Source organism: Mesocricetus auratus, unplaced genomic scaffold (assembly GCF_017639785.1).
Source record: "Mesocricetus auratus isolate SY011 unplaced genomic scaffold, BCM_Maur_2.0 Super-Scaffold_100025, whole genome shotgun sequence".
NCBI lineage: Eukaryota > Metazoa > Chordata > Mammalia > Rodentia > Cricetidae > Mesocricetus > Mesocricetus auratus.
In genome coordinates this window covers 11,660,260-11,687,033 of record NW_024429206.1, presented here as the reverse complement: position 1 = coordinate 11,687,033, position 26,774 = coordinate 11,660,260, and the positions used below count along the sequence as shown (strand labels likewise).

General features: G+C 53.5%; 2 protein-coding genes across 3 annotated transcripts; one reads left to right on the top strand and one right to left on the bottom strand.

Annotated features, from left to right (window-relative positions):
• Positions 1 to 504: 504 nt before the first annotated feature.
• On the top strand, positions 505 to 16,571 carry Plbd2 (phospholipase B domain containing 2). Its single transcript, XM_005079004.4, has 12 exons — positions 505 to 808; positions 5,798 to 5,891; positions 7,511 to 7,669; positions 9,445 to 9,545; positions 9,725 to 9,939; positions 11,408 to 11,505; positions 13,680 to 13,840; positions 14,057 to 14,152; positions 14,320 to 14,391; positions 15,006 to 15,158; positions 15,639 to 15,801; positions 15,979 to 16,571. Exons 1-12 carry the CDS (start codon positions 531 to 533, stop codon positions 16,144 to 16,146), a joined length of 1,758 nt encoding a protein of 585 aa, XP_005079061.1. The 5' UTR covers positions 505 to 530; the 3' UTR covers positions 16,147 to 16,571.
• A 1,568-nt stretch (positions 16,572 to 18,139) lies between these two features.
• On the bottom strand, positions 18,140 to 25,680 carry Sds (serine dehydratase). Of its 2 annotated transcripts, none has more exons than XM_040731150.1 (8): positions 25,587 to 25,680; positions 23,702 to 23,856; positions 22,854 to 22,893; positions 22,490 to 22,629; positions 22,310 to 22,401; positions 21,530 to 21,757; positions 19,563 to 19,687; positions 18,140 to 18,506 (listed from the first exon to the last, which is right to left on the bottom strand). In XM_040731150.1, exons 2-8 carry the CDS (start codon positions 23,852 to 23,854, stop codon positions 18,301 to 18,303), a joined length of 984 nt encoding a protein of 327 aa, XP_040587084.1. In that variant the 5' UTR covers positions 23,855 to 23,856; positions 25,587 to 25,680; the 3' UTR covers positions 18,140 to 18,300. The 2 variants fall into 2 exon arrangements, with proteins under 2 accessions (XP_040587084.1, XP_040587083.1); XM_040731149.1 differs by lacking the exon at positions 25,587 to 25,680 and adding an exon at positions 23,977 to 24,124.
• Positions 25,681 to 26,774: the final 1,094 nt, after the last annotated feature.

The window sequence follows — 26,774 nt, the reverse complement described above, 5'->3', positions numbered from 1 at the left end:
AGCAGTGCACAGGGCTGTTGGTAGAGCACACCCTTAAATACAGCACTCAGGAGACAGACAGGGTTTCTCTCTGGCTTTTGAGCTTGTCCTGGAACTCGCTCTGTAGAGTGGGCTAGTCTTGAACTCAGAGATCCACCTGATTCTGCCTCCCGAGAGCCGCCCAGCTGCTTTTTTCTTTTCTTTTCTTTTCTCTCTCTCTTTTTTTTCCCTGAGACAGGCTTTAGCCGAGCGGTGGGAGGCAGAGTCAGGCGGATCTCTGAGTTCAAGACTAGCCCGGTCTACAGAGCGAGTTCCAGGACAAGCTCAAAAGCCAGAGAGAAACCCTGTCTCAAAAAAACACAAAACAAAACAAACAAATAAAAAATACGCCAAAAGAATGTCAAGCGGGCTTTCTGTAGCTAGTGTGGACCTTTAAGGCAGGCCCCACCCCCGCCGGTCCAGAGACCCCGCCCATTCCGGAAGCCCGTGCACAGACTCCGCCCTAGCCCCGCCTCCGGAGCGACAGTCACGTGGCCCGACTGAGGCGCGCGATGGCGGCCCCCATGGACGGGAGCCCCGGCGGCCGGGCGGTCCGGGCGCTGAGGCTAGCGCTGGCGCTGGCCTTGCTGGCTGGGGTGTTATTGAACGACCCGGCGGGCGCCCTCCCCACGCAGAGGCCCGGCTGGCGGCGCCGAAACCCCGACCCGCCGGTCACCCGCGTCCGCTCGCTGCTGCTGGACGCCGCGTCGGGTCAGCTGCGCCTAGTGGACGGCCTCCATCCCAACGCTGTGGCCTGGGCCAACCTCACCAACGCCATTCGCGAGACCGGGTAAGAGTTGGCCATCCCCGCCGCCACCGTGGGCCTGGGGGAGAGGGTAACAGAACTCTGGGCCGCCGATTTTAGGAGTCCACAGCCAGGTTAGGCCCAGTGTTAATGGGTGACACATTAAGTACCGACTCCAACCGCAGTGATCTTCCCTGAAGGGCTGGGGGACCAGCTCTCGGCCTACATGGGCTGGCTGGCCTAGAACTCTCTCTGTAGACCAGACTGATCTGGAACTCACACACCCGCCTGAGGCGTGTGCCACCACACCAGGCTCTCCAGCCTGAAGGATAGTGACAGCTGTTCAGGAGGCCAGGCCCTTGTCCCCTACCAGAGCCAGGGCGCCAGGAATGAGCCTGACTCCAAACCAAAGGGATCGTTGAGGGTCCCTAAACCCATAAGCGTAGACAGTTTACTTGTTGCTGTGCCTGCCCCTCCAGGGGCAAGTTCATGGCCCGATGCTACAGAATTAAGTGCTCATCAATACGATCATTGTCACTCTTGAGACACAGGTCAGGTTGGCTCTTCGATCTCTTGTCTCTTGCTAACACCTCTGTGAGTCTGGGTCCTCAGTCATCACTGTGAACCCAGAAATTAAAGGTGGATTCTTGTGTGTGGGGGGGAGGGGCTTCCCCAGGAATTATAACTTGTGCTCAGTCATTCTTATCCTGGTGTATGGTCTCAGGGACCCAGTGCCAGACAAGATCCGGGCAGAGAGAGACACATATGCGCCGCACACAGAGACAGAGAAGTCCCACAGGAAGCCAGGGGCAGCAATCTGCCTGGAAACCCAGATTCAGACGTGCTGGGGGAGCCTCCAGACCTGCATGTCCCCTCCCCCCCAGGCCTCGATGTACTCATTCTTAGAAGACACAGCCTCCTGCGGCATGGGCCTTTACAGCTTTTGGGGTCACAAGATGCTAAAGACACCTCCAGTGTTGGTGGTCCTTGGAAGGTTACTGCAGAGGGAGGTAACAGCTAGGTGTGGCCAATCTAGGAAGGCTTCCAGGGAGAGAAAGATGTTGACTCTTTGAAGGGAGCCACAGCTTCCTTCAGGGGTACTCCGTGTGACTTGATCTGGTAGACCGTTCTTTGCTGACTCTCCCATTTTTTTGTTCTGGTCTATAACAGAGCCAAGAGGGCATGGCAACCCCTGCTTGGATGAGGAGGTACAGGAGCCAGGCATGTGTGGGGAGGGGTCTTGGACTCAGGAGGACATCCAGTGACCTGGGACTCATGAGAGCGGGGAAGGGGCCTTCTGTTCTCTTGTCTGAAAGGGTCCCACAGTCTCACTGGGACTTAGAAAGCCCTGCTGTTGGTTGAAGGAGAAATGAGAGGAGAAAGGAATGATTATCCTTTGGCCATTTTATGATGGGGGAAACTGAGGCCTCTCATCATGCTGGTGTCTTTTCTGCTCTCTCCCTCCTCTCCTGTGTCACATGTCCCTTCACTCTGAGACTCCAGTCTGTCCTGGTCCCCCTGTAGACATTCCAGTCTGGGGGTTCCTGTCTCACTTTTTTTGGAGGGCAGAAGTTGGGAGCTAGACTCCTAGAATTAGAGTTCACCCTCTTTCTGGAGGTTCCACAGCTCTCAATTCTGGGATCGTTGGGGGTAAATTCCCTCCCCCCTTCCTCCTTCCTTTCTGCTGCTCTGACTTTAGTTTCATTTATTTACCTATGGGGCAGGAGGTGGGGGTCACATGTACTATGATGTGTGTGGAGGTAAGAGGACAACTCATAGGCTCCGGGGATCAAACTCAGGTCCTTAGACTTAGTGACAAGCACCCTTACCTACGGAGCCGTCTGACTGTGAACCAACACTCAACACAGCCCTGAGACTGTTAGGATTTGGTGTGCAGTGGATGGAGATGTCCCGTTGCAGAACCTGTGCCAGCCTGATTGCCCCCCCCCCGGGGGGGGGGGGAGTTAGGTCTCTGACTCCCTTCTTCCTTCTCAACTGGATTCTACCAACCAGAAGGCTGTCTACAGTGCTGCTTGGAGCTAGTCACCATGAGGTAGAAAGTGAGACCCGAGGGAGGGCAAGTTAGAAAGCAGGGAGTGTCTTTACGCAGCTGGGAAAGTGGGTCTGTAAGGCGCCCATTGAAGAATGGCTAGGGAGAAGCCTGCTGTGTGGGACAACCAAGGGTCCTGCGTACTGTTGAAGGCCTGGTGACAGAAGAGAGTGGCCTTAGGAGGCATTTGAGACCCCTGCCAACCTCAGCAATGGCCTAGCTTTTTTTGTTTTGTTTTTTTTGAGACAGGGTTTCTCGGTGTAACAGTCCTGGCTGTCCTGGAACTCACTCTGTAGACCAGGCTGGCCTCAAACGCTCAGTACTGTGATTAAAGGCCAGTGCCTCCTCCCCCTCTCCCCCACCCCCGCTGGCCTAGCTTTTTTAAACATGCTACTTCTTCCTCTCCCTCTTCTTTTTCCTCTCATTCCTTCTGGAACTGTGGGCATTGAACTCAGGGGTGTGTACATGCTGGGCAAGCAAGCATTCAATGACAGAGCTGAGCCTTCAAGGCCCTTTTTAGTTTTAAAATTTTGAAACAGGGTTTTGTTATGATGCTAGTGTGGGTTACATAGGAAGATCCTGTCTTTAAAAACTCCGTGAATAATTTTAGAATTGTGTGTGTGTGTGTTGAGTGTAGGCCAGAGGTATACCGTGTGTGTTGTTCCTCAGGTGTTGATCACTATGTTTTTCGAGGCAGGATTTCTTAATGGATAGGGGCTTGTTAATTAGGTGACACTTCACTGACTGAACAGCCTTTCCAGCACACAGGCTTTTTTTTTTGAGAAAGGATGTCATGTAGTTCAGGCTATTCTAGATGATTTGAACTTGTTATCCTTCTGCCTCCACCTCCTGAATGCCAGTTTTCTAAGAGAGCAAAAGCCCAATTTATGAACGGTTGGGGACAGAACCCAGGGCTTGGTTCATGCTAGATGAACATTCTACCAACTGAGCTGCATACCCACCCCAAACCCAATGGAGTTATTTTAAAAAATTTATTTATATGTGTATTGTCATAATTTAAGAAAAGCGGTGCATTGTGAGAGAGAAAGATGCCATGTGACAGGGTTCAAGCAGAGGGTTTTTTTTAATCAGGGAAAGGGATCATAAAAAGAGGGAAGGGGAGGGAGGAGACTGGTCTCTGGGGATGAGAGCAGCAGGAGAGAGAGGAAAAGGGGGAGAGAAAAAAGAGGGGAACAGACAGAGAGGGAGAGAAAAAAGATAGGGGAGGTGGGCAGGGTCCTTTTAAAAGGGAACATAGTGAACATGCGTGCTCTTAGTGGCTGCAGCTGAGGGTGTATCCTATTAGAACCCCAAGGTCAGGCCAGTACAGATGTCTGAATACCAACATGTATGCCTGTGTGAGTTTATGTACCATGTGCATGCAGGTGCCTGCAGAGGCCTGAGGAAGGGGTTGGATCTCCTGGAACTGGACTCCCAAGCTCTTGTGAGCTGCTTCATGTGGGTGTTGGGAACAGATCTTGGGTTCTCTGCAAGAGCTCAGAATTGCTGTGCTATCTCTCCAGCCTCTGGGAGAAAAAATTTTAAAGGTAATTCTTTTTTTTCCCTGAGACAGGGTTTCTTTGTGTAGCCTTAGCTGTCCTCGAAGTCACTCTGTAGACCAGGCTGGCTTTGAACTCTCAGAGATCCGCTTCTGGGATTAAAGGCATGTGCCACCACCACCTGGCATAAAGGCAGTTCTATTAAGAAAATGAGAACAGGGCTGGAGATGGCTCAGAGGTTAAGAGCACTGGCTGCTCTTCCAGAGGTCCTGAGTTCAATTCCCAGCCCCCACATGGTGACTCACAACCATCTGCAATGAGATCTGGTGCCCTTTTCTGGCCTGCAGGCATATGTAGACAGAATACTATATACATAATAAAAACATCTTTAAAAAAAGAAAGAAAACGAGAACATGGGTTGATGGTTAATTTATAGCACTCCCATGCTGGGGGGAGGTAGAGCTTTGGAGAAATCCAGGTCTCTGTGAGAGACTTCATCTCAAAAACAAATAAGTAACAAAGGATGGTAGCCTGGCTTGACGGAAGTCTTGTTCTGCCCTTGGTGACCACTAGCCCCATGAGTGTATCAGTTAGCACTGGGCAACAGTGCTATATAACGGATGTGTAACCCGACTGTCCTGGAACTCGCTCTGTAGACCAGGTGGGCTTTCAACTCACAGAGATCCGCCTCCCTCTGCCTCCCGAGTGCTGGGATTAAAGGCGTGCGCCACCACTGTCTGGCCTCTTGTTCTTCTTAAGAGTACTGTGTTGGTTCTTCTCTTGTCCCTCTGGGCAAGGCAAGCCACATATGTGACCCAGCACAGATGGGTATGTGGGCGGGGCATGTGGCCGTGGGTGGAGACACTGCAGAGCCTTACAGTAAAGAGCAAGGACAGAGGGCATGAATCATGTGATGACGAACTCTAGTCTGCGTCCCCTCCTCTTCCATGTGATGGGATCACTAGCAGTGTCTACCTGGAAGGACTGTGAGGTTGCCATTGGACAACTGGACGTGATTGCTAGATCATTGCCAGCTTAGTAAGTGCCATCCAGCATGACTTGGGACATCGATTGGCATAGGTGGGGAGAGGATGCAGGGCTAGTCTCTGTTTGGGATACATCCTGTGACCCAGCGCTTTCTATTTCGGAGATCTGGTCCAATGGGTATTTGGGTACAGACCAGCAGGCCGACATGTGTGTGAGGCTGTTTTCATGGTCTAGTCATATGCCTGTCATCTCAGCACGTGGGAAGCTGAGGCAGGAGGGTTGGAGTTCCAGACCAGCCTGGGCTACATAGTGAGACCGTTTGGGGGGGGGGATAAAAATGGGGCTGGAGCACTTGCCTGGCACACGAGGCCCTGGATTCCACCTGTGGTGTAAGGAATAGAAAGCCAAACCCCAGAGTGCCTGTAGCCCTGGGTCTGGTGTGGTGGCTGGCATCACAGGTCCCTGCTGTTGACCGAATGTCCTCCCTTTCCCCTCCAGGTGGGCCTATCTGAACCTGGGCACAAATGGAAACTACAATGATAGCCTGCAGGCCTATGCAGCGGGGGTGGTGGAGGCCTCTGTGTCTGAGGAGGTAAGGCCAATGCGGGAAGCATGGAGTCCTAGCTGCTGCCCCAGCCAAGCCAGGACATCCTCAGGGCCTTCAGTGGGGCCCTCGTGGTGGAGAGGCTTTCTAGTAGGGTGGTGTGTGACTGGAAGTTACCTTCAGCTGTTTCCCAGAGAGTGTGGGGCTTTGGGACTTGACATTGATTCAATGTCTTGGTGTTTGGGGACACCAGCACTTGCCTACCTGTGCCTTAGTTTCCCCAGTTGTAAAGTGGATGTGTTGGTTTCACTTCATTGTAATGAAATACCCAAGACGGTGAGCTTATAAAGGCAGAGGTTTGTTTTGTTTGCCTCATAGCTCTGGATGGTTCCAGTCCAAAGCTGGGTGGATCATTGCTTTGGGGTCTGGACAGCCATGGCAGGGACATATATACAGAAGAGCAACATGTTCCCTTCATGAGCCAGAAGGCAGAAATGGAGGAAGAAGATAGTGGGGTCCCAGAATCCCCTTCCAGCACTTCCACTCTCCTCCCAGCAGTGCTACCCAATAGACCAAACCCCTAACAGCCTCTGGATGTCCAACCCAGTCTGGGCCACTGTGTGGGGATGGAAACCACAGTTCAGGGCACTGGAGACTGCAGCGTGCCCAGCTGTGTGAGGCCACTCATTAGCTTGAGCATAGGCCAGCAGGCCTCCTCCCCGGGAGCGTCGGCTCTATGCCTTCGTTATTCTGGCCTGCGTCAGACTGACCTTGATGGGCTCGTTGGTGCTGCTGTAGTCGGCTGGCAGGGAACTGGGGTAGCTGGGTGGCCTTGGATAACCTCATTCACGTGTCATGGAATTGATGTCCATTAGCTGGGGGACAGAGTAGCTTTACCAGCAGGCAAGCCCAAGCTTATCCACACTGCATCTGGGCAATGTGGATAGCCTGGCACACTTTTCTGGCCTAGTGAGTCAGCAGGGGGGCTTGACCTGTTCCCTCTGTCCTCCATCCTTGGAACAGAGCAGGGAGCTGCTCAGAAACACATTTGTTCTGCCAAGAGTGGTGGTACATGCTTACTCCTAGCAGACCAGAGGCCAAGAAGTGTGAACTTGTCTAAAAATCCTGTCTGGGAATGTGGCTGCATGCACAGGCTCCAGGTTCCATCCCCAGCATTGTATATCTAGGCTTGATAATGCCCACCTATAATTCTAGAACTTGGCTGGTGGAGGCAGGAAGATCAGGTGTTCTAGGCTAGTCTCATTTACATAGACTCTACCTCCAAACAACCCAAACAAAACAAAACCAGACCAGAGGGCTAGGCTGTTGTTCGATGGCCTTGCAGAACATTTGCTTGGCTTGCATGAGGCCCTGGGTCTAATCTCCAGTGCTGCAAACCCGACAGAAACAACCCAAGACCCTGTATTTGATAGTGGAGCACATTGCTCAACCCAGGTCCCTCCCAGCAACAGAAGAGGTGCAGTCTATCCTAGGCCTTCCATATCACAGAGGAGGGAGCCTCTCCCAGAGGAGGGAGATCTAAGAGGCTTTGGGCTTGAAGGGGGCCAAGAGCCACATAGGATAGGCACTGCCTCTGCACTCTGGTGGGGCGAGTCCTAGGGCCCTGCACACAGAGAGCAGCAGCTGTCCTGCCCCTCTCCCCACAGCTCATCTACATGCACTGGATGAACACAGTGGTCAACTACTGTGGCCCCTTCGAGTACGAAGTAGGCTACTGTGAGAAACTCAAGAGCTTCCTGGAGGCCAACCTGGAGTGGATGCAGAGGGAGATGGAACTTAACCAGGACTCTCCATACTGGCACCAGGTGGGCTGGGCTGCCCTGCTCGAGGGGAGGTGACTCTTTGGGTATGCCCAGTCCCTGGCTGGCCCTGAGTGAGCCAGAAGTTCAGTCTGCTCTGGTATCTATCAGTCAGCATCCAACGTCCGCTCTAGTATCTACCAATCAGCATCCATCGTCCGCTCTAGTATCTGTCTGTCAGCATCTGTTGCCCTCCTTCCATCTGTCTGCTTGATGCACCTCCAACTGCCCAATCTGGCACAGATGCCCAGCCCTTTCTGCCTTCCTGCTGTCAGAGAACCTCCAAGTAGCTAAGTGGTGGCACTTGGCTCTTGCTGTCAGGGAGGTGGTGGAAGGCTGGATAAAGCAAACACCATTTCAGAAAGGGAGGGAGGAGAAACATGAAAGCATACAAAGTAGCCAGGCTCTGCATTCCCTTCCTGCTGAGCTTGGACTGACTGGATGCTAAGGGCCGGGTCCTGGGTAGCTGGTTCCTTGGCCTTGGGCTGCTGGCTAGGTCGTCGGTTCTAAAGCCATGGAATCTGTGAGTTCTCTACAGGCCTGAGGTTTAACTGTGCAGCACAGGCGTAGCTGCTGCCTGTTGCCACATCCTCCAGTGCTGACACCGTTGTCCTCCTACACAGTTCTCCCTGCCAACCCATCTACTGCTCTTGCTGCATCAGACTCTCCTCTTCCACATACCCACTCATCTCCCCATGTATCCACCCACCCATCCTTCCGTATGTCTCCTTACTCACCAACACACACCAGCCATCCTTCTGTATGTCTGCTTACTCACCAACACACACCACCCATCCTTCCGTATGTCTGCTTACTCACCAACACACACCAGCCATCCTTCCGTATGTCTCCTTACTCACCAACACACACCAGCCATCCTTCTGTATGTCTGCTTACTCACCAACACACACCAGCCATCCTTCCGTGTCTCCTTACTCACCAACACACACCAGCCATCCTTCCGTATGTCTGCTTACTCACCAACACACACCAGCCATCCTTCTGTATGTCTGCTTACTCACCAACTCACACCAGCCATCCTTCTGTATGTCTGCTTACTCACCAACACACACCAGCCATCCTTCCGTATGTCTCCTTACTCACCAACACACACCAGCCATCCACCCTCCAGATGACCCATGTTCCCCTACTTCCCACCCATCTACCCTTCTATGCGTCTGCTTACTAAGGGTAGCCCCTCTTCCAGCAACACATCTACTTAGATGCCCACACATGTACACATCAACCCATCCACCCTCCAAACCATCCGTCCACTTTCCTGTTGATCCATCTTTCCATCCTTTTGTCTGCCCGTCTACCCATCCCCTCCTGTCCATCCGTTCCCATCCTGTCCTCCCATCTATCTTGCTTATAGTTAAGTTTCTGGTACTTTCCCAGCACCAGCCAGGACCCTGTGAGGGGCACAGTGATGCCTCTAGTTGCAGGTGCCAAGGCAGAGCTGACAGTGGGGAGAAGGGAGCCTTAGGACAGGTGCCAGGGTCAGCCACACAGCCAGCATCTAAGACTAGGGAGGTTTTTGGCAGGGGTCCAGCCAAACTGGAAGACTTTGTGGAGGAGGAGGTGGCTTTTGGCCCTGGTTCTTAAGTGAGAAGGATTGGGGTCAACATGAGAATATGTCATACACTTGAGTTACTGTAAGCAGGAGAGGGGACAGGGCTGGCTGGAGCCTGTGGAGCACCCCTGGACCATGTCAGAACCTGCAATGGTATGGAAGGGGTGAACTGAGGGGGGCTTTCATACTCCCTCTGCCCCTCCCCTAGGTGCGGCTAACCCTCCTGCAGCTGAAAGGCCTGGAGGACAGCTACGAAGGCCGTTTGACCTTCCCAACTGGGAGGTTCACCATCAAACCCTTGGGGTTCCTGTAAGTCCCCCCCAGCCTGCGCAGGGTGGGTGAGGAGCCATGAAGCTCATAGTCATCCTAGTTCCATGCCAGCTCTGCCATTTCCTGCTCCTGCAACACAGTGGGTCTACGGACCCCTGACTCCTCAGCTGTGACATGGGTGCAGAGTAGCCACTGACCCTTCCACCCTGCCTCCTCAGCCTGCTGCAGATTGCCGGAGACTTGGAAGACCTAGAGCCAGCCCTGAATAAGACCAACACCAAGCCTTCCCTGGGCTCGGGGTCCTGCTCCGCTCTCATCAAGCTGCTGCCAGGTGCACGTGACCTCCTCGTGGCACACAACACATGGAACTCCTACCAGAACATGCTACGGATCATCAAGAAGTACCGGCTGCAGTTCCGGGAGGGGCCTCAAGGTGGGAAGAGGGAGCAGCCTTGCAGGAGGGATGGCATGTGGGACTGAGGGGGGAGGGTTGAGCAGAACTCTGGAGCCCAGCCAGGAATTTTTTTTAATGTATATGAGTACTCTATCCGCAAGTACGCCTTTATGCCAGAAGAGGGCATCAGATCCCACTGAAGATGGTTGTGAGCCACCTTGTAGTTTCTGGGGATCAAACTCAGGTCATCTGAAAGAGCAGCCAGTGCTCTTAACCGCTGAGCCATCTCTCCAGCCCCATGCCAGGAATTCTTACTTGGCAAGCAAGGTCTGTCAACTGGTTCCCAAGGTTACCACCATTCACCCTCTGCCTGCACCTACCCTTCTACCTTCTGACTCTATCCTGGGGGTTTGAACCCTGGGTCTTCTTGCTGGGCAAGCACTGTATCATGTTCCAGCTGGCGTTGAACTCAGCCAGTGAGGCAGACAAGACAACGGCAATGGGGAGAAACCAGTTGCACATAGTGGGATGGCATTGAAGTAGCAGTCCTCCTGCCTCAGCCTCCCTTGTGCTGGGATGCTAGGCGCTCACCACCATGGTTTCTTACTTTTTTAACTCTTTAAAAACCTGCCTAAGGGTTGGGGATATATCTCCATGGCAGATTGCTCATCTGGCATGAACCGGTCCCCCCAAACACTACCACCAATATGTGGAAGCTCTGTGCAGAGGAAATTGTGACAAGTAGTGAGGCCTTCTTGCATGTGACATCTACAGCCCTCAGGTTATCCCTGCAGATTGGTGACATTCATTGCCCTTGGAAGGCTATCTCTGCAGATTGCTTGTTTACTTGTAGCTGTACCAGGATTTTTCATTGCTTTATTCCACATTTGGTCTCAGTTGTATATGTCACAAATCTTGTGGGTCCAGAGTAGACACCCACCCCACTCTGAGCTCCCTACTCGCAGACCCTCCTGATGAAGTTAGATCCATCTCCATTCTTAAGTGAATTTTGTTTATTTGCTCCTTGTTAACAACTAATTCACCAGTGTTTAAGGAAAATCTGCTTCCAGCTACATTGAAGAGCAGCTGCAGATCATCTTGCAAGTTTGTTGTGGAGCCAGTAGAGACAGCCAGTGGGGCTCCTCCCTTCCTCCCTCTCCCCCTCCTCCCCTCCCTCCTCTTCACCCTCTTCCTCCTCTACCTCCCCCACTCCTCCTTCTTGAACTAGAGTCTCATCATGTAGCTCTGGCAGGCCTGGAACTCACTGTGTAGCCCAAGTGGCTTTGAACTTGGAGCAGTTCTCCTGCCTCAGCCTGCTGGTGGTGGCATTCCAGGCAGGTGCCACCCACATATGTTATATGGAGGACTCTCGTTTGCTACAACAAATGGTTGAAGGGAGGAGAGTGGGCCCTGAGGACTACTGTTTCCTCACTTGAGATTCCAGTCTTGTGGGATGGGAAATGGGGTCCCCACAGGACCTGCCTGACCAGCTTACCTACCTCCCCAGAGGAGTACCCCCTGATTGCTGGCAACAACTTGGTCTTTTCATCTTACCCGGGCACCATCTTCTCCGGCGATGACTTCTACATCCTCGGCAGTGGGCTGGTGAGTGGCCGAGTCACATGCTCCCTGGGGACACAGCATATAGGCTCTGAGGATCCAGTGAAGGATGAGGTGCGCAGGGAGTCTGAGCTACTGGTCTTGGGGACCTTTGCAGAGCCCTTGAGTGCAGTGACCTTGATTTGCTTTTCTGTGTTCAGCATAAACACCTCCTTTCTGCCAGAGACTTTGCTCTGTGCTGCCTTCCCCTCCCCACCCCCTAACCTGGCCACTCTGAAGAGCTGCTGTTTATAGTGCCTTGCTTCCTCTGCTCCCTGGCTGGCCTCCAGGTCCCTTTAGAAATCTGTTCCTGGCACCCGAGATCACAGACTGATGCTGCCAGGAGACCGACTTTGTTGCGGAAAGCGCCTGGGTGCAGCGGATGTGAGGGGCACAGCAGGCATGGTGGGGGTTCGTGTCCCTGTCTTTGCTGTTGCTTCTTCCTAGTGTGGGAGAGGCTTGGGCCAGGGGGTGAGAGGCAGCCCCCGGGGGCTTTAGTCACAGGAGCCTCAGGCCAACAAGCTTCCCTCGTCTGTCCCCAGAGGGTCCTGTGTGTGTGTGATGGGATCTTGGGCCCCTTCACTGTGCTGGCACATGCTGGTGGCTTTCTCAGACTCTGTCTATTTATTTGTTTATTGAGGCATAGTCTTACTATGCAGCCCTGGTTGATTTAGAATTTGCTGTATAGATCAGGCTGGTTGTGAACTCAGAGAGATCTGCCTGCCTTTGCCACTCAAATACTGTGCTTAAAGTTGTGAGCCACTATACCCAGCTTTTATTTTATATTTTTATGTTTTTGTTTGTTTGCTTTATTTATTTATTTGGTTTGTAAGACAGTGAGTGTATCACTCTGTAGCTCAGGTTGTACTGAAACTCAGTACATAGCCCAGACTGGCCATTCTCCTTCCTCAGCCTTCCAAGTAGACTGGAGTTACACGCCCGTGCCAGGTCCAGTTTAGATGTCATCTTTATTTTTCTTCTGAGACAGGGTCTCATGTAGCCCAGGCTAGCCCCAAAATCTCTATGTAGCTGATCCTCCTGCCTCCACCTCTCTAAGGCCTGGGGTTAAAGGTGTGTAGCACTACGCCCAGCTTCAATATCCTCTTTAAAACACTGGCCTATGCTCACACCTGAACTAGCACTGGAGAGGCTGAGGCAGGAGAATAACCAAGAGTTTGAAGCTAGCCTGGGCTACAGTATGACACTGTAAATGCCCCCCAAAATAAATAAAACCCTAACACTGAAGTACTCTCATGTGGGTTCTGCCAGCTTTTGGCTCTGTTTAGTGTCCTTGTATAAAGAAAGACTTAGGCCAGCACCCTCGGGGGCGCAGGGAACTAAACTCTGGCTTCAGGCTGGGGGGCTTGTCTCTTAGCTTCTCTAGGTCCCGCACACCTGTCTTCCAGGAGGAGGGTGGCAAGAGCTGATGGGACTCAGCTGTCAAGGTTCTCTCACAGCAGGGCCACCCACCAGCTGCCAGGATGTGGCCATTTGAAAGTCAGGTTTCACAGGCCCTGCTTGGCTTTGATCCCAGTTCTGTTGTTTGGTCTGAGATGGGGTCTCCTTCCGAAGCCCTGGCTTTCCTGTAGCTCACCATAGACCAGACTCCCCTTGAACTTGTAGCAGCCTTCCTGCCTCTGCCGCCTGAGTACTAGGTTATAGTATAGGCATGTGCAACCATGCCTGGCTAGTCCTGCATTGGTTTTAACCAGTGAGAACAAGGCATGTTTATGTAGACACATGGGGCGTCCAGGGAGCAGTGAGGTGAGAGGCTTCACAGGCAGCGGCAGACGGCTTGTTACTCCAAGACAGAGAGCAAGGTGGGCTGAGGTCTTCCTAGGCCTCTAGCTGCAGGGGCATCAGGTGAATAGCCTCAAGTGTTCCCTGCAGAGCTGAGAGACAGGTGGGATGAAATGCTGCCCCTTGGGGGAGACTTCACGACTTCACCCTCTGACAAGGAGTACCTAGGAATGGTACTATGGGCTTCCTGGAGTATGGTCCCCAAGGCAGAGCTGGGCACAAGATCCTGAGTCTCCCCCAAACCGAGTATTTTTCCAGGAACCCATGAGGGGTATGCACCAAAGCAGGTTAGAACTGTAAAGGAAGCATAAACACTGACTTCTGAGCCAAGACAGGGCAGGGCTGCCACGTGGCATCTGTGCCCACCTTGTCTCCCACAGGTCACCCTGGAGACCACCATTGGCAACAAGAACCCAGCCCTGTGGAAGTATGTGCAGCCCCAAGGCTGTGTGCTGGAGTGGATTCGAAACATCGTGGCCAACCGCCTGGCCTTGGATGGAGCCACCTGGGCAGAGGTCTTCGAGCGGTTCAACAGTGGCACGTGCGTGCGTTGCTGGCCCTGCAGCCGCCACTTGGAGACCATTTGGCACTCAGTGCCTTCTGCCCAGCCCCTTCTCGCAGATGCTCACTGGAGCATCTTGAGCCCCTTCCTTGTTTTATACTTGGGGAAACCGAGGCTCAAGGATGAGTGGATTTTCTTTTCTCTTCTCCTGTAAGGGTTCCAGGCTTGATGTAGTTCCTTCCTTGTGCCTGGCAGGTATAATAACCAGTGGATGATTGTGGACTACAAGGCATTCATCCCTAATGGACCCAGCCCTGGAGGCCGGGTGCTTACCATCCTAGAACAGATCCCGTGAGTACCAGGGTGAGGGGGGGCAGGGGGCTTAGGGGAGGGGTGCTCCTGATGGGGTGGGAGGTTCAGGACACAGCACAGTTCCTGCTGAGGGCCCTGAGAGCCCTCACTGGTTTTGCCCGACGAGTTGTCTCCTCACTTGCTTTGTCTGTCTCTCTGGGTCTCAGGGGCATGGTGGTGGTGGCCGACAAGACTGAAGATCTCTACAAGACTACCTACTGGGCTAGCTACAACATCCCGTATGTATCCTTCCTTTTTCCATGCCCCCCACATCTGTCCCAGTGAGAACTGCCCCAGCCCCTCTCCTGCTGGGAAAGCTCTACCTCATGTGTGGCCTCCAGATCTGGTACCTGCTGCAGGGAGATTTGGGATGGCCACACCTTGGGACTGGGCATTGCCAGGCATTCAGCTGGACCCACCCCTATCCCTGAGAGGTGGAGATGCTCATCCGGTACCCAGGCTGATATTGAAGCATGGCTGAGAAGCCTGAGTCCTAATAAACCCAGTCTTAGCTGGGTTCCTCAGAGCTACCTTTCATCCTGGGCTTTCTCAGGATGTAAGGACCTGCCACGGGGTCCTTGTGACCATGATACATGAGTGTAGCAGCCTGTTCTCATTCCATGATGTGGAAACTGAGGCAGAGGTCCTGGCTCACCCATAGCCCCATGGTCAGAGAATGCTGAAAGATGTAAGCCCAGAGCCCAGGTTCATCCCCTACAGCACAAGAGGGCCTTGCTGCAACATGCTATGGCCCTGACAGCAGTTCACTGTGACTGCCCCTCCCACCATCCTGGCCGGAGCCACAGCCAGTGTGCCTAGTGGGAGTTGTGGGTGACCACCCTTGTCCCAGCAGGTTCTTTGAGACTGTATTCAACGCCAGTGGGCTGCAGGCCTTCGTGGCCCAGTATGGAGACTGGTTCTCCTACACTAAGAACCCTCGAGCTCAGATCTTCCGGAGGGACCAGTCACTGGTGGAGGACATGGATTCCATGGTCCGGCTCATGAGGTAGGTCAGCACACTCCTGGCTTGTGTGCCTGTGACAGTACCGCTGAACCTCGCCACCAGCCTTGGTCTGCAGGTGGTGGGCCTTGCTTCCCGCCATCCTTGGGGAATTCCTTTTTCTTGGGCGGTGGAGATGCCTGCCCAGGACCCAGGCTGGAGCTGAAGTGTGATTGGACAACTTGAGTCCCCACAGATGTTGTTGAGGAATAGACCAGCTATCTGGTCTGCTTGGAGGAGGTGCCTGGAAAATCTCCCTTAGGAAGAGCCCAGTGATGAGGCTTGGGTGACCCCATGGAGGGGTGAAGGTGGTCCACATTTGGGGCTGGGGTGACCCCATGAAGAGATGAGGTGGTCCACATCTGACCCTGCCTGAGCTGGTGTTGGGAGAAGCCTAGAAAGTTGAGCAAGGGTCAGGACCACCTTGTGCCGTGAGGAGCTTAGCTTTTCTCAAGGGTGACTAGCATCTCTTCCATCCGCACCCAGGTACAATGACTTCCTTCACGACCCTCTGTCACTGTGTGAAGCCTGCACCCCGAAGCCCAATGCGGAGAACGCCATCTCTGCCCGCTCTGACCTCAATCCCGCCAATGGCTCCTACCCATTTCAGGCCCTGTACCAGCGTGCCCACGGTGGCATCGATGTGAAGGTTTGCCACCCGAGGGAAGGGTGGATGGCACAGGTGCAGGGTTAGGGTCAGACCTGGGCTGCAGTCGTGTCAAGGCTAAGGGGACATCTACTCTGGGGTCAGCTTCAGAATGGTGCTCTGAGAGTTGGGCCCCTGCTTGAGCCCACCCAGCTCAGTGTCCTGCTCTCTGGCCTCCAGGTGACCAGCTTTTCACTGGCCAAGTACATGAGCATGCTGGCAGCCAGTGGCCCAACGTGGGATCAGTTGCCTCCCTTCCAGTGGAGTACATCGCCGTTCCACAACGTGCTGCACATGGGCCAGCCTGATCTCTGGACGTTCTCACCCATCAGCGTCCCGTGGGACTGAGTCTTTGCCTCCACCTGGTTGCCTTCATTCTGTGTGGCCAGTAGGGTCACATACCTGCTACCCATCCTTTGGAGCTCTGTCCTTACTGGACTCTGGTCTGGGTGGTCTCTTCTTCAGGGACACAAACCCTGTGTGCTTAGAGCTGACTCTGTCCCCGAGCCTTCCGCCCTCCATCGTTCCTTCTCTCTGCCCCTGTCACCAGTGGCCTGGGGCTTGTGCTTGACTGTGGGCCTGGTGGGGTTCTGGACGCCGTTTTCCTAGTGCTGGTCCCTCAGCGTGGGGAGGATACTGATGGGGCTCATCATTGCTGTCACTACAAGCCTGTGGGCCCATCACCTCAGGGAGCAGCCCGTGTCCCCTTCTCTGGGCAGCTTTCCTGAGGATAGAAGCTTGAAAACAAAAACCAAAGTTTGTGGCTGCTTGTAGCTGGAGGGCCTTGAGTGTTCTTTCTGCAGGAGGGGTACACCGCCACCCTGTACTCCTGCCTTCTCTCCCCCAGCCCAAGCCTGCCCCTGGCTCCCTGGTAGGTGTCCCTGACGCAGTGGTAAGCAAAGCATGGGCTGTACTCCCATTAAACAGGAGGGACCATGCCCCTGCTGTGTCTCTTGAGGCAGCAGTGAAAGGTGTGGCTGTCTGGCACCACAGCCTGTCCGTTGTTCTCGCCATCCATTTGTCCTTCCACTCCTGTGCCAATCCCTTACCCTCTGTCTGTCTGCATAGCCGGCCACCTGCCGTCTGTCCACTCACCCATTCATCTCCCATCCGTGTCACCATCCATGCACACACCCATCCGTCCAGCCACCTGCCTACCCGGTCCTTCATCTACTGACTCTGTTATTCATCCTCCCCTCCCCTGCCCTCCCCTCCCCTCCGGAACTGCACACTCCTCCGCTCTGTAACAGGCTGCTCTTGACCTTGTGGTCACTGCACCTTCACCGCATGTGCTGGATTTCCATGTGTGGGCCGCCATGTCTGTTGTCTGTTTTTCACCTGTCAGTCCACCAGTCTGTCTCTGTTCACTTGTCTGTTCCTCCCTATATGTCCACTTGTCCGTTTTCTCTCTGCCCATCCACCCTTCTGCTCAGCATCCATCTCACATGGTATATCTGGGTCCTAGTCTGGCCTGCCCTGCTAACCACCCAGACCCTGAGTCTTCTGAGTCCCAGAGACCCACAAGAACCCGAGTCCTCCCTGTGTGGTCTCACAGGCTGCCCTGCTGTGGGGCACAGAGCTCACAGCCTGGGAGCCAGAGGTCGGGGCTCTAATCCTGTTCCTACCTCATCTGTTGGTGGGGTCCTGCCAGATGTGAGCTGCACTCCCTGGAATATGTCAAGGACCCCTGCAGTGATGGCTGTGGTGCAGTAGATGCTCATTGAACCCTCAGTGCCTGAGCCTTGCTAGGAATGTCCCTCTGTGGCGTGCATAAAAGTTTAACTGCACAAGAGTTAACTGCATTAATGTAGACTAGCCATGGTCTCATAGAATCCTGGAGCCCTGCTATGCTGTGGAGTGAAAGACCTGATCCAGTCAGCACCCCTGGGTCCTGAGGGTGTGAGTGGCTCTGTTCCAGCCAGCCCAGTGTCTGTCAGGAGTTTTATTGGGGCCGGGGGTTTGACACAAAGGTCAAATTCACTTCACCTTCCCTGTCTTGCAGACAAGAGTACAGGGTTGGTTTTCATGCACATGGGTGGGGCTGCTAGTGTTTCAGGATGTCCTTGTCCCGTCAGTAGGGACTTCATGTTAGAATACAGTGGCCTTGCCTATGCCTCCCCCGCTGCTTTGCCCCTACCCTAGGGCCTCTCAAGGTTTATGAATGTGTGGGCCCCTGGGAGACCCAAGTGACTAGCTTATGTGTGGGGAGCAGCGCTCCTCTGGGAGATGTGGCTAATGCCTGTCATCGCAGCACTCAGGAGGCCAAAGTAGGACCTCCAGCTTGAGGCCAGCCTGGGCTGCACATAAGCCCTGTGTCACAAAAGAACAAAACTCAAAAGGCTTTGCTTTATAAATATATATATTTATATTTATTTACAGTGAAAAAGTACACATTATAAACATGGGTAAAGGAGGGTGGGACCACTGCCAGGTGCATTCCCTGCCCACACTACTCAGGGGTGCTGGTGTCCCCTCTCAGGGTGACCAGGACAGCCACGGTCATCACTTGGGCAGTCCATTCAGGCCCAGCTGCGCCTTGAGTGCCTGCAGCTGGGCCAGGCTGATGTTACTGCCTCCGCACACGACAACGACCAGGGAGGCCAGTGAGCCTGGCAGCCGGCCCTCCTCCTGCAGCCTGCGCACCACTCCACTGTACACTGCGGCCAGTGCCGCGCCGCACGCGGGCTCCACCAGGATCTTCTCGTCATCTGTGGGAAGGGGCTGCTCAGCCCTCAGCACCATTAGGTCTTGGGCCAAAACTCTCACCGTGGCCGGGAGCACTAAGACTGAACCCAGCCTGGTCTCTTTAGCCTGTGCTGAGCTCTCAGGCATCCGAGAGTTTCGAAGGAGCCTGGGTGTGTGGTGTAAGCTGCAGTTATTAACACCTGGCAATGTGTGCTACTGTTCATCCTTTATGGCCTTTTTTTCCCCTCCAACTGGATTTCCCTCTGTGTAGCCTTGGACATCCTGGAACTAGCTCTGTAGCCCAGGCTGGCCTCAAACTCAGAGATCTGCCTTGCCTGCCTCTGCCTCCCGAGTGCTGCAGTTAAAAGCATGTGCCAACTGCCCAGCTTTTTTTTTTTTTTAATTAAAAAATTTCTCATCTTTTTACATACTGACCACAGTTCCCCCTTCCCTCCTCTCCTCGTGTTCCCTCTCTCCACCTCCTTCTATCCCCATCCCCTTTGACTCCTCTGCCTCCATTCAGAAGAGGCAGACCTCCCACGGGAGTCAGCAAACATGGCACATCAAGTTGGGACAGGACCGAGCTCCCCCTGCATCAAAGCTGAGTGATGCAGCCCAGCATGAGGATTGGGTTCCCAAAAGCCACATAAGTGCCAGGGACAGGTGCTGATCTCACCCCACAAACAGACCAAACTACAGAATTGTCACAAACATGCAGAGAGACTAGGTTCATCCCATGCAGGCTCATAGTCGGTGATCCCCTGGGCTCTACAATCCTTTCTCTCTTCAGCAGGACTCCCAGAGCTCGGCCTAGTGCTTGGCTCCCAGGAATCCACAAGGATGGCCCCAACTAAGACTCCTGGCAATAGTGGAGAGGGTGCCTGAACTGACCATCTACTGTAATCAGAGTGGTGACTGTCCTAATTGTTGTCAGAGAGGCTTCATCCAGGAGCTGATGGAAGCAGATACGGGCTCTCTCATGAGTGGCATTAGTGTTTTCTTTTTACCACTGACTTACTTTAGCCTCCATTCACGAGGCATTCTAGGCTGAGGGGGGAGAAAATTGAGTCCGTACATACCCACGAACTTCTCGATGGCGGCCACAGCCTCCCGATCTGAGATGACCTCAGAGAAGATGGGGTGTTCGTAAAACAGCTTCAAGGTCTGGGCTGCCACAGTGTTCACACCCAAAGCCTTGGCAACACTGGGAGGTGGGAGTGGGGAGAGGAAGGGAAGCAGGCACAGGAAGGGAAGACAAGGCAGGAGTTACAGGTGAGCGGTGGGAATGGGCAACCCCTGCCCAGCCCGGGGAACCTGTAGTGGTCTCAGGCTGGCCTGACGCAGAATGCCCTGCCCCCAGCTTGTAACCTCCACCTACTTTGCTCACATGCCTCCTGCCCCAACCTGCCAGGCTCGAGATGAAGGCCTCCTCTTCCAGGGAGCCTTCCAGGACTCCTCAGTCCCACAGTTTGAGGTCCTAAAATAGCACCCCCATCCTAACAAATAGGGAAAGCTAGTCCTTACTAAATTATCAGGTACCACACACTTCCCAAACTCAGGTTGTTTTTTTAAAAGATGTATTTATTGTGTATAGTGTTCTGCCTGCATGTATGTCTGCATACCAGAAGAGGGCACTAAATCTTATTATAGGTGGTTGTGAGCCACCATGTGGTTGCTGGTACTTAAACTCAGGTCCTCTGAAAGAGCAATCAGTGCTCTTCTGAGTCATCTCTCCAGCCCCCAAACTCAGTTTTATAGAAGGAAAACCAGGAACAAAAATGGGGCAGTAGATGCCCCAAGTTCACATTAACTTAGGGTTCAAGATGGCTGCTTGAGTGCTAGCTACTGCACCCATACTCCATCTGGAAGGAAAGAATAGTGTATCAGGCCGGGCGTTGGTGGCGCACGCCTTTAATCCCAGCACTCGGGAGGCAGAGGCAGGCGGATCTCTGTGAGTTCGAGGCCAGGCTGGACCGACAGCCTCCAAAACAGAGAAACCCTGTCTCGTAAAACCAAAAAAAAAAAAAAAAAAAAAGAATAGTGTATCAGGACACCAGTCCTGGCAGTGACGTCATTCCCAGAAATCTGGAAGGATCCCTTTCCTGATTCATCCTTCCCTACCCGTGACAGAAACTGTCATCTCCACAGAAATCGCTTCTAGGATACCTAGTGTAAACTTCTTCCAGCCTGCCTTGCAGCTAGGTGTGGCCGTGTGACCAAGTTCTGCCCAGTGGGCAATAAGAGGAAGTACAGACAACTCTGATTGCCGAGGGTTGGTCTATGAGAGCACTGTGTGCCAAACATCTTAGATAAGGCAGACCAGGTTCAATTCATTCACAACAATTTCAGCTCTAATGATGGGTTTGCCTGGGTGTGACCCTGCTGTCGGTGGAGGAGCAGCTCCACTTTGTCTTTAAAGTTTAGATGCTCCTTCTGCACTCTCCTCCTGTTTTCAGGTGGAGTGTGGGTGCGGTGGCTGGCACAGAAGCAGCCACTTTGGACTCTAGGTCGACATACTCAGAGCAGTGAGACAACAGACACAAGGAACTTGGTCCGCAGCTCCAAGGACTTGCTCCTAGTGTGCTCTCTCTCTTTTCAATTTTGTTTAAGCTGCAAAGTTGGGGTTTGATTATAAATTCTTTGCAGGCAAGAAGGTCCCCCCCCCAGGTCAGCCAGGGTCTTGCACATCTTGGAGGCCAGAAAAGTAGCCAGCAAAGAAGTGAGGCATGCTGGGCGTTGGTGGCGCACACCTTTAATCCCAGCACTCGGGAGGCAGAGGCAGGCGGATCTCTGTGAGTTCGAGGCCAGCCTGGTCTACAGAGCAAGTTCCAGGACAGCCTCCAAAACAATACAGAGAAACCCTGTCTTGAAAAGGAAGAGGAAGAGAGGCATGAAGACCTCAAGAAGTGATGGACATTACCTACCATTCACATAAAGTCGCCTGTTCAAGGCCCAGTTTTACCACACTCATGCCTGTGTGACTTTGGGCAAATGACCAAAGCCTCTTTTTCCACTGTGTGTATCCCAGGAAGGTGCCTAGGCTCACCTGGTGATCTTGGGCAGGGTGACCAGCTTTCCTTCCTTGATGGCAGCATGGAAGCTGTGGGCGCCAAGGGTCTCCATGGCAATGATGGGCACATCCTCCCAGCCCACCTCTTTCAGCCCCTGGACCACTCCGCACAGCAGGCCCCCACCGCCCACTGATAGCACAATGGCTCCAGGCTTGGCACTCAGTGTCTCCTTCAGTTCCTTCACGATGGAAGTATGGCCTTCCCTGGGCAGGAGAAGGGTGGTAGGTCAGGGCTGGGCTTCCTGAAGACACAATGGATGGTTGAAAATGCCAACTATGGTCTGTGTTTGTTTCCATCTCAGGCAGTGGTGAAGCTCAGCGGGTCCCTGCCCAGCCATGGTCTCACAGGACACTGACTGTGTAGGGACATGACCACCACGCCCTGAAGAGGATGGCTGTGGGAGTGGGTGGATAAACGTCCCCTTCCTACCCATCAGTGGACACGTTCCCTGGATGCCCATTCCCCACAGACTTTCAGGGTCCCCAGGAGCTGAGGCTCAGTCGCCCACGGCAGATGCTATCACATGAGGTCTACCTTCATCAGTGCGTCCCCACTTATTTGTTCCTGGTCACCCCCAGACGAGCTGATATCCCCAACTCTGTATCTGGAGACGCCCCTCCCCCCATCGCTGATGCGTGCATCTGGGCGTTTGTGTGTTCTCTCCTGCACACACTGGGTGTGCGGCACGGAGAATCGGCAGGCATCACGCATTATGGCAGACACGTGCAGTGAAGAGTGAGGTGGCCCCACCTTACCAGATGAGGGGATCGTCGAAGGGGGGGATGTACACCCAGCCTGGGTTGTTCTTTTCCAGAGCCTTGGCCAGCTGGATGGCCTCATCCAACATCTGCAGGGCGACGGGAGCAGGGAGAGGATGAAGCGATTCTCCCGCTGTCAGGAGCCCTCAGCCCCGCCACCTGCCGGTCCACACTCACCTCTCCCACCACCTCAACTGTGGCGCCCTCATTCTTAAGCCGCTCGATGGTGAGGGCAGGTGTGGTGCTGGGCACCACGATAGTGGCCGGGATGCCCAGCCTCCTGGCCGCGTAGGCAGTTGCCATGCCTGCATTGCCCGCTGTCAGGGTGACAATGGAGGGTGTCAGTAAGGAGAGTCTGGGGCTGACCATTTCTTTCCTGTCCGGCCTGGACTCCCCTCTCCTCCCAAGTGACCTCTGCCTCACTCTGGAACCCAAAATCTGGACTTCTATGAATGGTTCATTGCTGCAGAGACCAAGACCCAGGGAGGTGATGTGCCTGGTCTCAGGATAGGAGGGGAAAGAAGGCCTCTTGGCTACTTACCTGAAGAGCAGACAAAATGTTTACAGCCTTCTTCTGCCTTCTGTGGAGACAAGAGGAGGGGCCACGCTACCTCTCGGTCCCTGCCTAGGCTCATCCCTCCCACTGGAACATCTTCAGTCCACACTAAATCCACCTTTCTCCTCTTGGTATCTGAACCACCCTCCCTCAGACGCGTCTTCCCCAAGGAGACTAGCTGGGGTAAGGGGGCAGGTGTCAGTCTTGAGGGACTCTCATGGGGTAGCACCCCTTAGCCAAAGGGAACCCTGATGTGTGTAGCCTGTTCTAAACTCATTTTCTTTTTAGTACTTGTTTATTTGAGATTTCATTATTTATTTATGCATAGGTGTGCACGTGTTGCCTGCAGGGGGCAGAAGAGAGCATCAGATGAGCTGGAGCTGGAGTTGCAGGTGAGCCACCAACTGAGAGTGAGCATGGTTCCTCTGAAAGAACCCCAAGTGTTCCTAACTGCTTAGCTATCTCTCCCTCCCAATATTTATTTCTTTTTAAATTATGTGCACACGAGTGTAATTGCTCTTGGAGACCAGTAGAGGGTGTCAAATCCCCTGAGACTGGAGTTACAGGTAATTGTAAGCCACCATTGTAAGCTTGGATCTGAACTCAGGCTCTCTGCAAGAACAGCCAGTGTTCTTAGCTGCTGAGCCTTCTAAACGCCAGCCCTTGGGATGACGATGATGATTAGAAACTGGGTCTTGCTATGCGGCGCTTTCCACCCTCTTGCCTCAGTTTCCTGAGTGTTGAAATCTTGGTTGTACATCTGCACACCTGGCTCCAGAACTGTCAGGTAGGAGGGAGTGCCCTTCCTGCCAGGATGATACCCTGCCCTGTACCGTCTTGCAGAGGTGCCCAATGCCTCGGATCTTGAAGGAACCCGAGGGCTGGGAGCTGTCCATCTTTAGGTACACACTGGTGCCAGCCACTTTAGACAGGGCCATGCTGTCACGAAGTGGGGTCTTCACATGGAGAGGATCCTGGGCCGCCATGGCTGGGAGGCAGGGAGGAGATGCAAAGGGTCAAGACAGATGCCCTCCTAAGCTCTATGACCCCTCCTTCATACCCACGATGATAAGGAAAGGGCACAGAATAATCTCAGCTGGGCCCTCACCTTGCCACAAAAGTTGGAAGATTATGAGCTTAGAAACTTCCTCAAGTGGCAGGAGAAGGCTCTTGCACAAACATCCTTAGGCTGCAGACTTGAGCAAGAACAGGGGAAGGGTCTTGCACAAACACCCTTAGGCTGCAGACTTGAGCAAGAACAGGGGAAGGGTCTTGCACAAGCTGAATCAGAATGCGTGTGTGTATGTGTGTGTGTGTGTGTGTGTGTGTGTGTGTGTGTGTGTGTGTTGGACACCAGGCATGGTGTCCTGGTACTTGGGAGGTGAAAGCAAGAGAATTAGGCATTCAAGGCCATGCTTGACTACATAAGACCCTATCTCCAAACAAAAGTAAAAGACACCCCCCCCTCTCTCTCCTCTCTTCCCCCCCCCCAACAGAGTTTCTCTGTGTAGCCCTGGCCATCCTGGAACTCACTTTGTAGACCAGACTGTTCCCCCAGCTCAGAGATTCACCTGTCTCTGCCTCCCAAGCGCTGGGATTAAAGTTGTGATCCACCACCATCTGGTGGCTCTCAGTTTTTTACAAATAGGTTATAGATTTTTTTCCTGGCTTGGGGATCAGAGAGCAACACAGAGCCCTGGTTCCCTTTCATCACACAGTTCCCGCATTGAGAGGAAGCCTTTCCAGGCTACATGACATGCTCAGGTTTAGTTAACGTCACCATGAGGTCCCTTTCTTAGCCATGATAGTGAGGAAGTCTTTGGGTTAACACTGGCTCAGCCACTGTCACCTTGCAGCCCTGTGAGAGTCCCTAAGAGAGATCTAGGGTCAAGTAGGATCAAGCCTAGGCAAATAGTGACTCTTGTGAGCGTCTACATATATGAGTGCTCATGTGTACATGCATGTGTGCATTTGTGTGTATATGTGTGGGCTCCTGTGCGTGTATGAGAGATTGGCACTTGTTGTGATCCTCCTGCCTCAGTGTCAAGAGAGATGGACTCAAATTCATTGGGATTCTCCTGCTTCTCACGTGCTGAGATTACAGGCAAGCCAACTAGCCCCTCTTTCTAGTAGACCTCTTGAATGAGTCAGGGAAGAAGGGCATGCCAACCAAGGGTATCTCCAAATTTGTTCGCCTTATCTTTCAGCTAGGTCCCATCCTGACACAGTGGGCCTCCTCTGCATCTAAAAGGCCCAGCTGATGCACCTCTGGCTGGTGGGTGGTACCCACCCACCATGTAGACCCCTTCCAGGTGACTTTGAGAAGCCCCACCTGGTCCCTGTCCCAGGCTGCAACATCGGAGACCTTTGGAAAAATGATACTACGCCCTGATTCCCACCCCAGAGGCCAGTCCCACCCGGCTCCATAGACGGTGAGGCTCGAGAGGAAAAGGCATAGGGTGAGGGTCTTGGCAAATGTAGCTGGTGTGGGTCCCTCCCTTGTCATTTGGCTCACATGACACTCAATAAACCCAGCCTGTCACATTTCACCCTGGTGGCATCCTGAGCTAGAGGGTCCCACCATCGTCCCAATTTACAGATCAGAACACGGAGACTTGAACTGGATGTGCCCCAGCCCCTCTCACCTTCCCTGGGGACCCAACTCTGGCTATCTCTGGCTGTCAGTCCTGGGGTTAGGCTGAGGCTGGGGTCACATACCCGGCACAGAAGTTGCTGGACAAAGCGAGCGAGCGAGAGAGGTAGTTTCTGTCTGCGTCCTGGGAGAGTAGGAGGTTGGCAGGCTGCTTCGCTCCAGGGCTTTATTCTCTGGAGAAACCTCGGGGCAGCCAATAAGGGCCCAGGCAGGCCACGCCCCCAAAGCCACGCCCCCTGGTCCGGTCCGCCGCCGTGGTGGCCGGGGAGGGCTCTCAGGTCTGGTCTCCATCCTGCCCCTCAATCTCTGTCCACTTCCACTTTCCTCCTGGTTTCTTCACTAGCAAATGAAGACACTTATCTCTCAAGGGCCTGTAGGACCTGGGGGGGTGGGGATGAGGTAGCACTAAAGAGCCCTTGCCGGGGCCCTGGGGTCCATCCCACAACAACAGAAAAGACAGTTGCTGGACACCAGTATATGGCCAAGAAATAGCCACAACCCAGCCGCATGGTGGCTCACACCTGCCATCCCAGAACAGCAGAGGTGGAGACAGGAGAACTACGAGTTTGAGGTCAGCCTGGACTAAAGAGTGAGATCTTGTTTCTAAATAGAAATGGAGGACGAGGTGGGGGGGGGGGGGAGGAACAGAAGGGGGACGGACACACAACTCAAATTAGTGTCGAACCATAAAAGAGGTTCGTAGAGTGGAAATGAGGCTCACTCGGGTCACAGAGATAGTGAGAGGTGGTACATGGACAGGACTCCCAACCCGGTGACTGACAGAGCTGCTTACTGCCATCCTCTAGGGACTCTGCATATAAAAGGGCAGATGGGTAAGACCCAGGGGATTGGGTTCAGGTCCAGGCTCTGCTGTTACTAGATAAGGTTCTGGGCAAGAGCCTTGGTCTCCCACAGCCTCTGTTTGTTCTTTTGTAAATGGGGATGACCCCCAGACCTCTGTGCCAGTCTTTGGTGATGCGAATGAGTGTTAGATGACAGACATGAAATTGACAGGCAGCCAGTGTGTGTTAGTAGCCTTCATCATCCTCACCATCACCACAATCACTATTGACACCATCATCACCACCACCATCATCATCACTACTTACTGTCTTTACTATAGTCACCGTCACCATCATCATCATCACCATCAACACCACCATCACTACCATGACCTAGATCTGGGGCGTCTTACATCTAAAAACTCTTCCAGCTCTACTCCAAGGCAAATGGCCTGACTGCTTCTTTCTCTG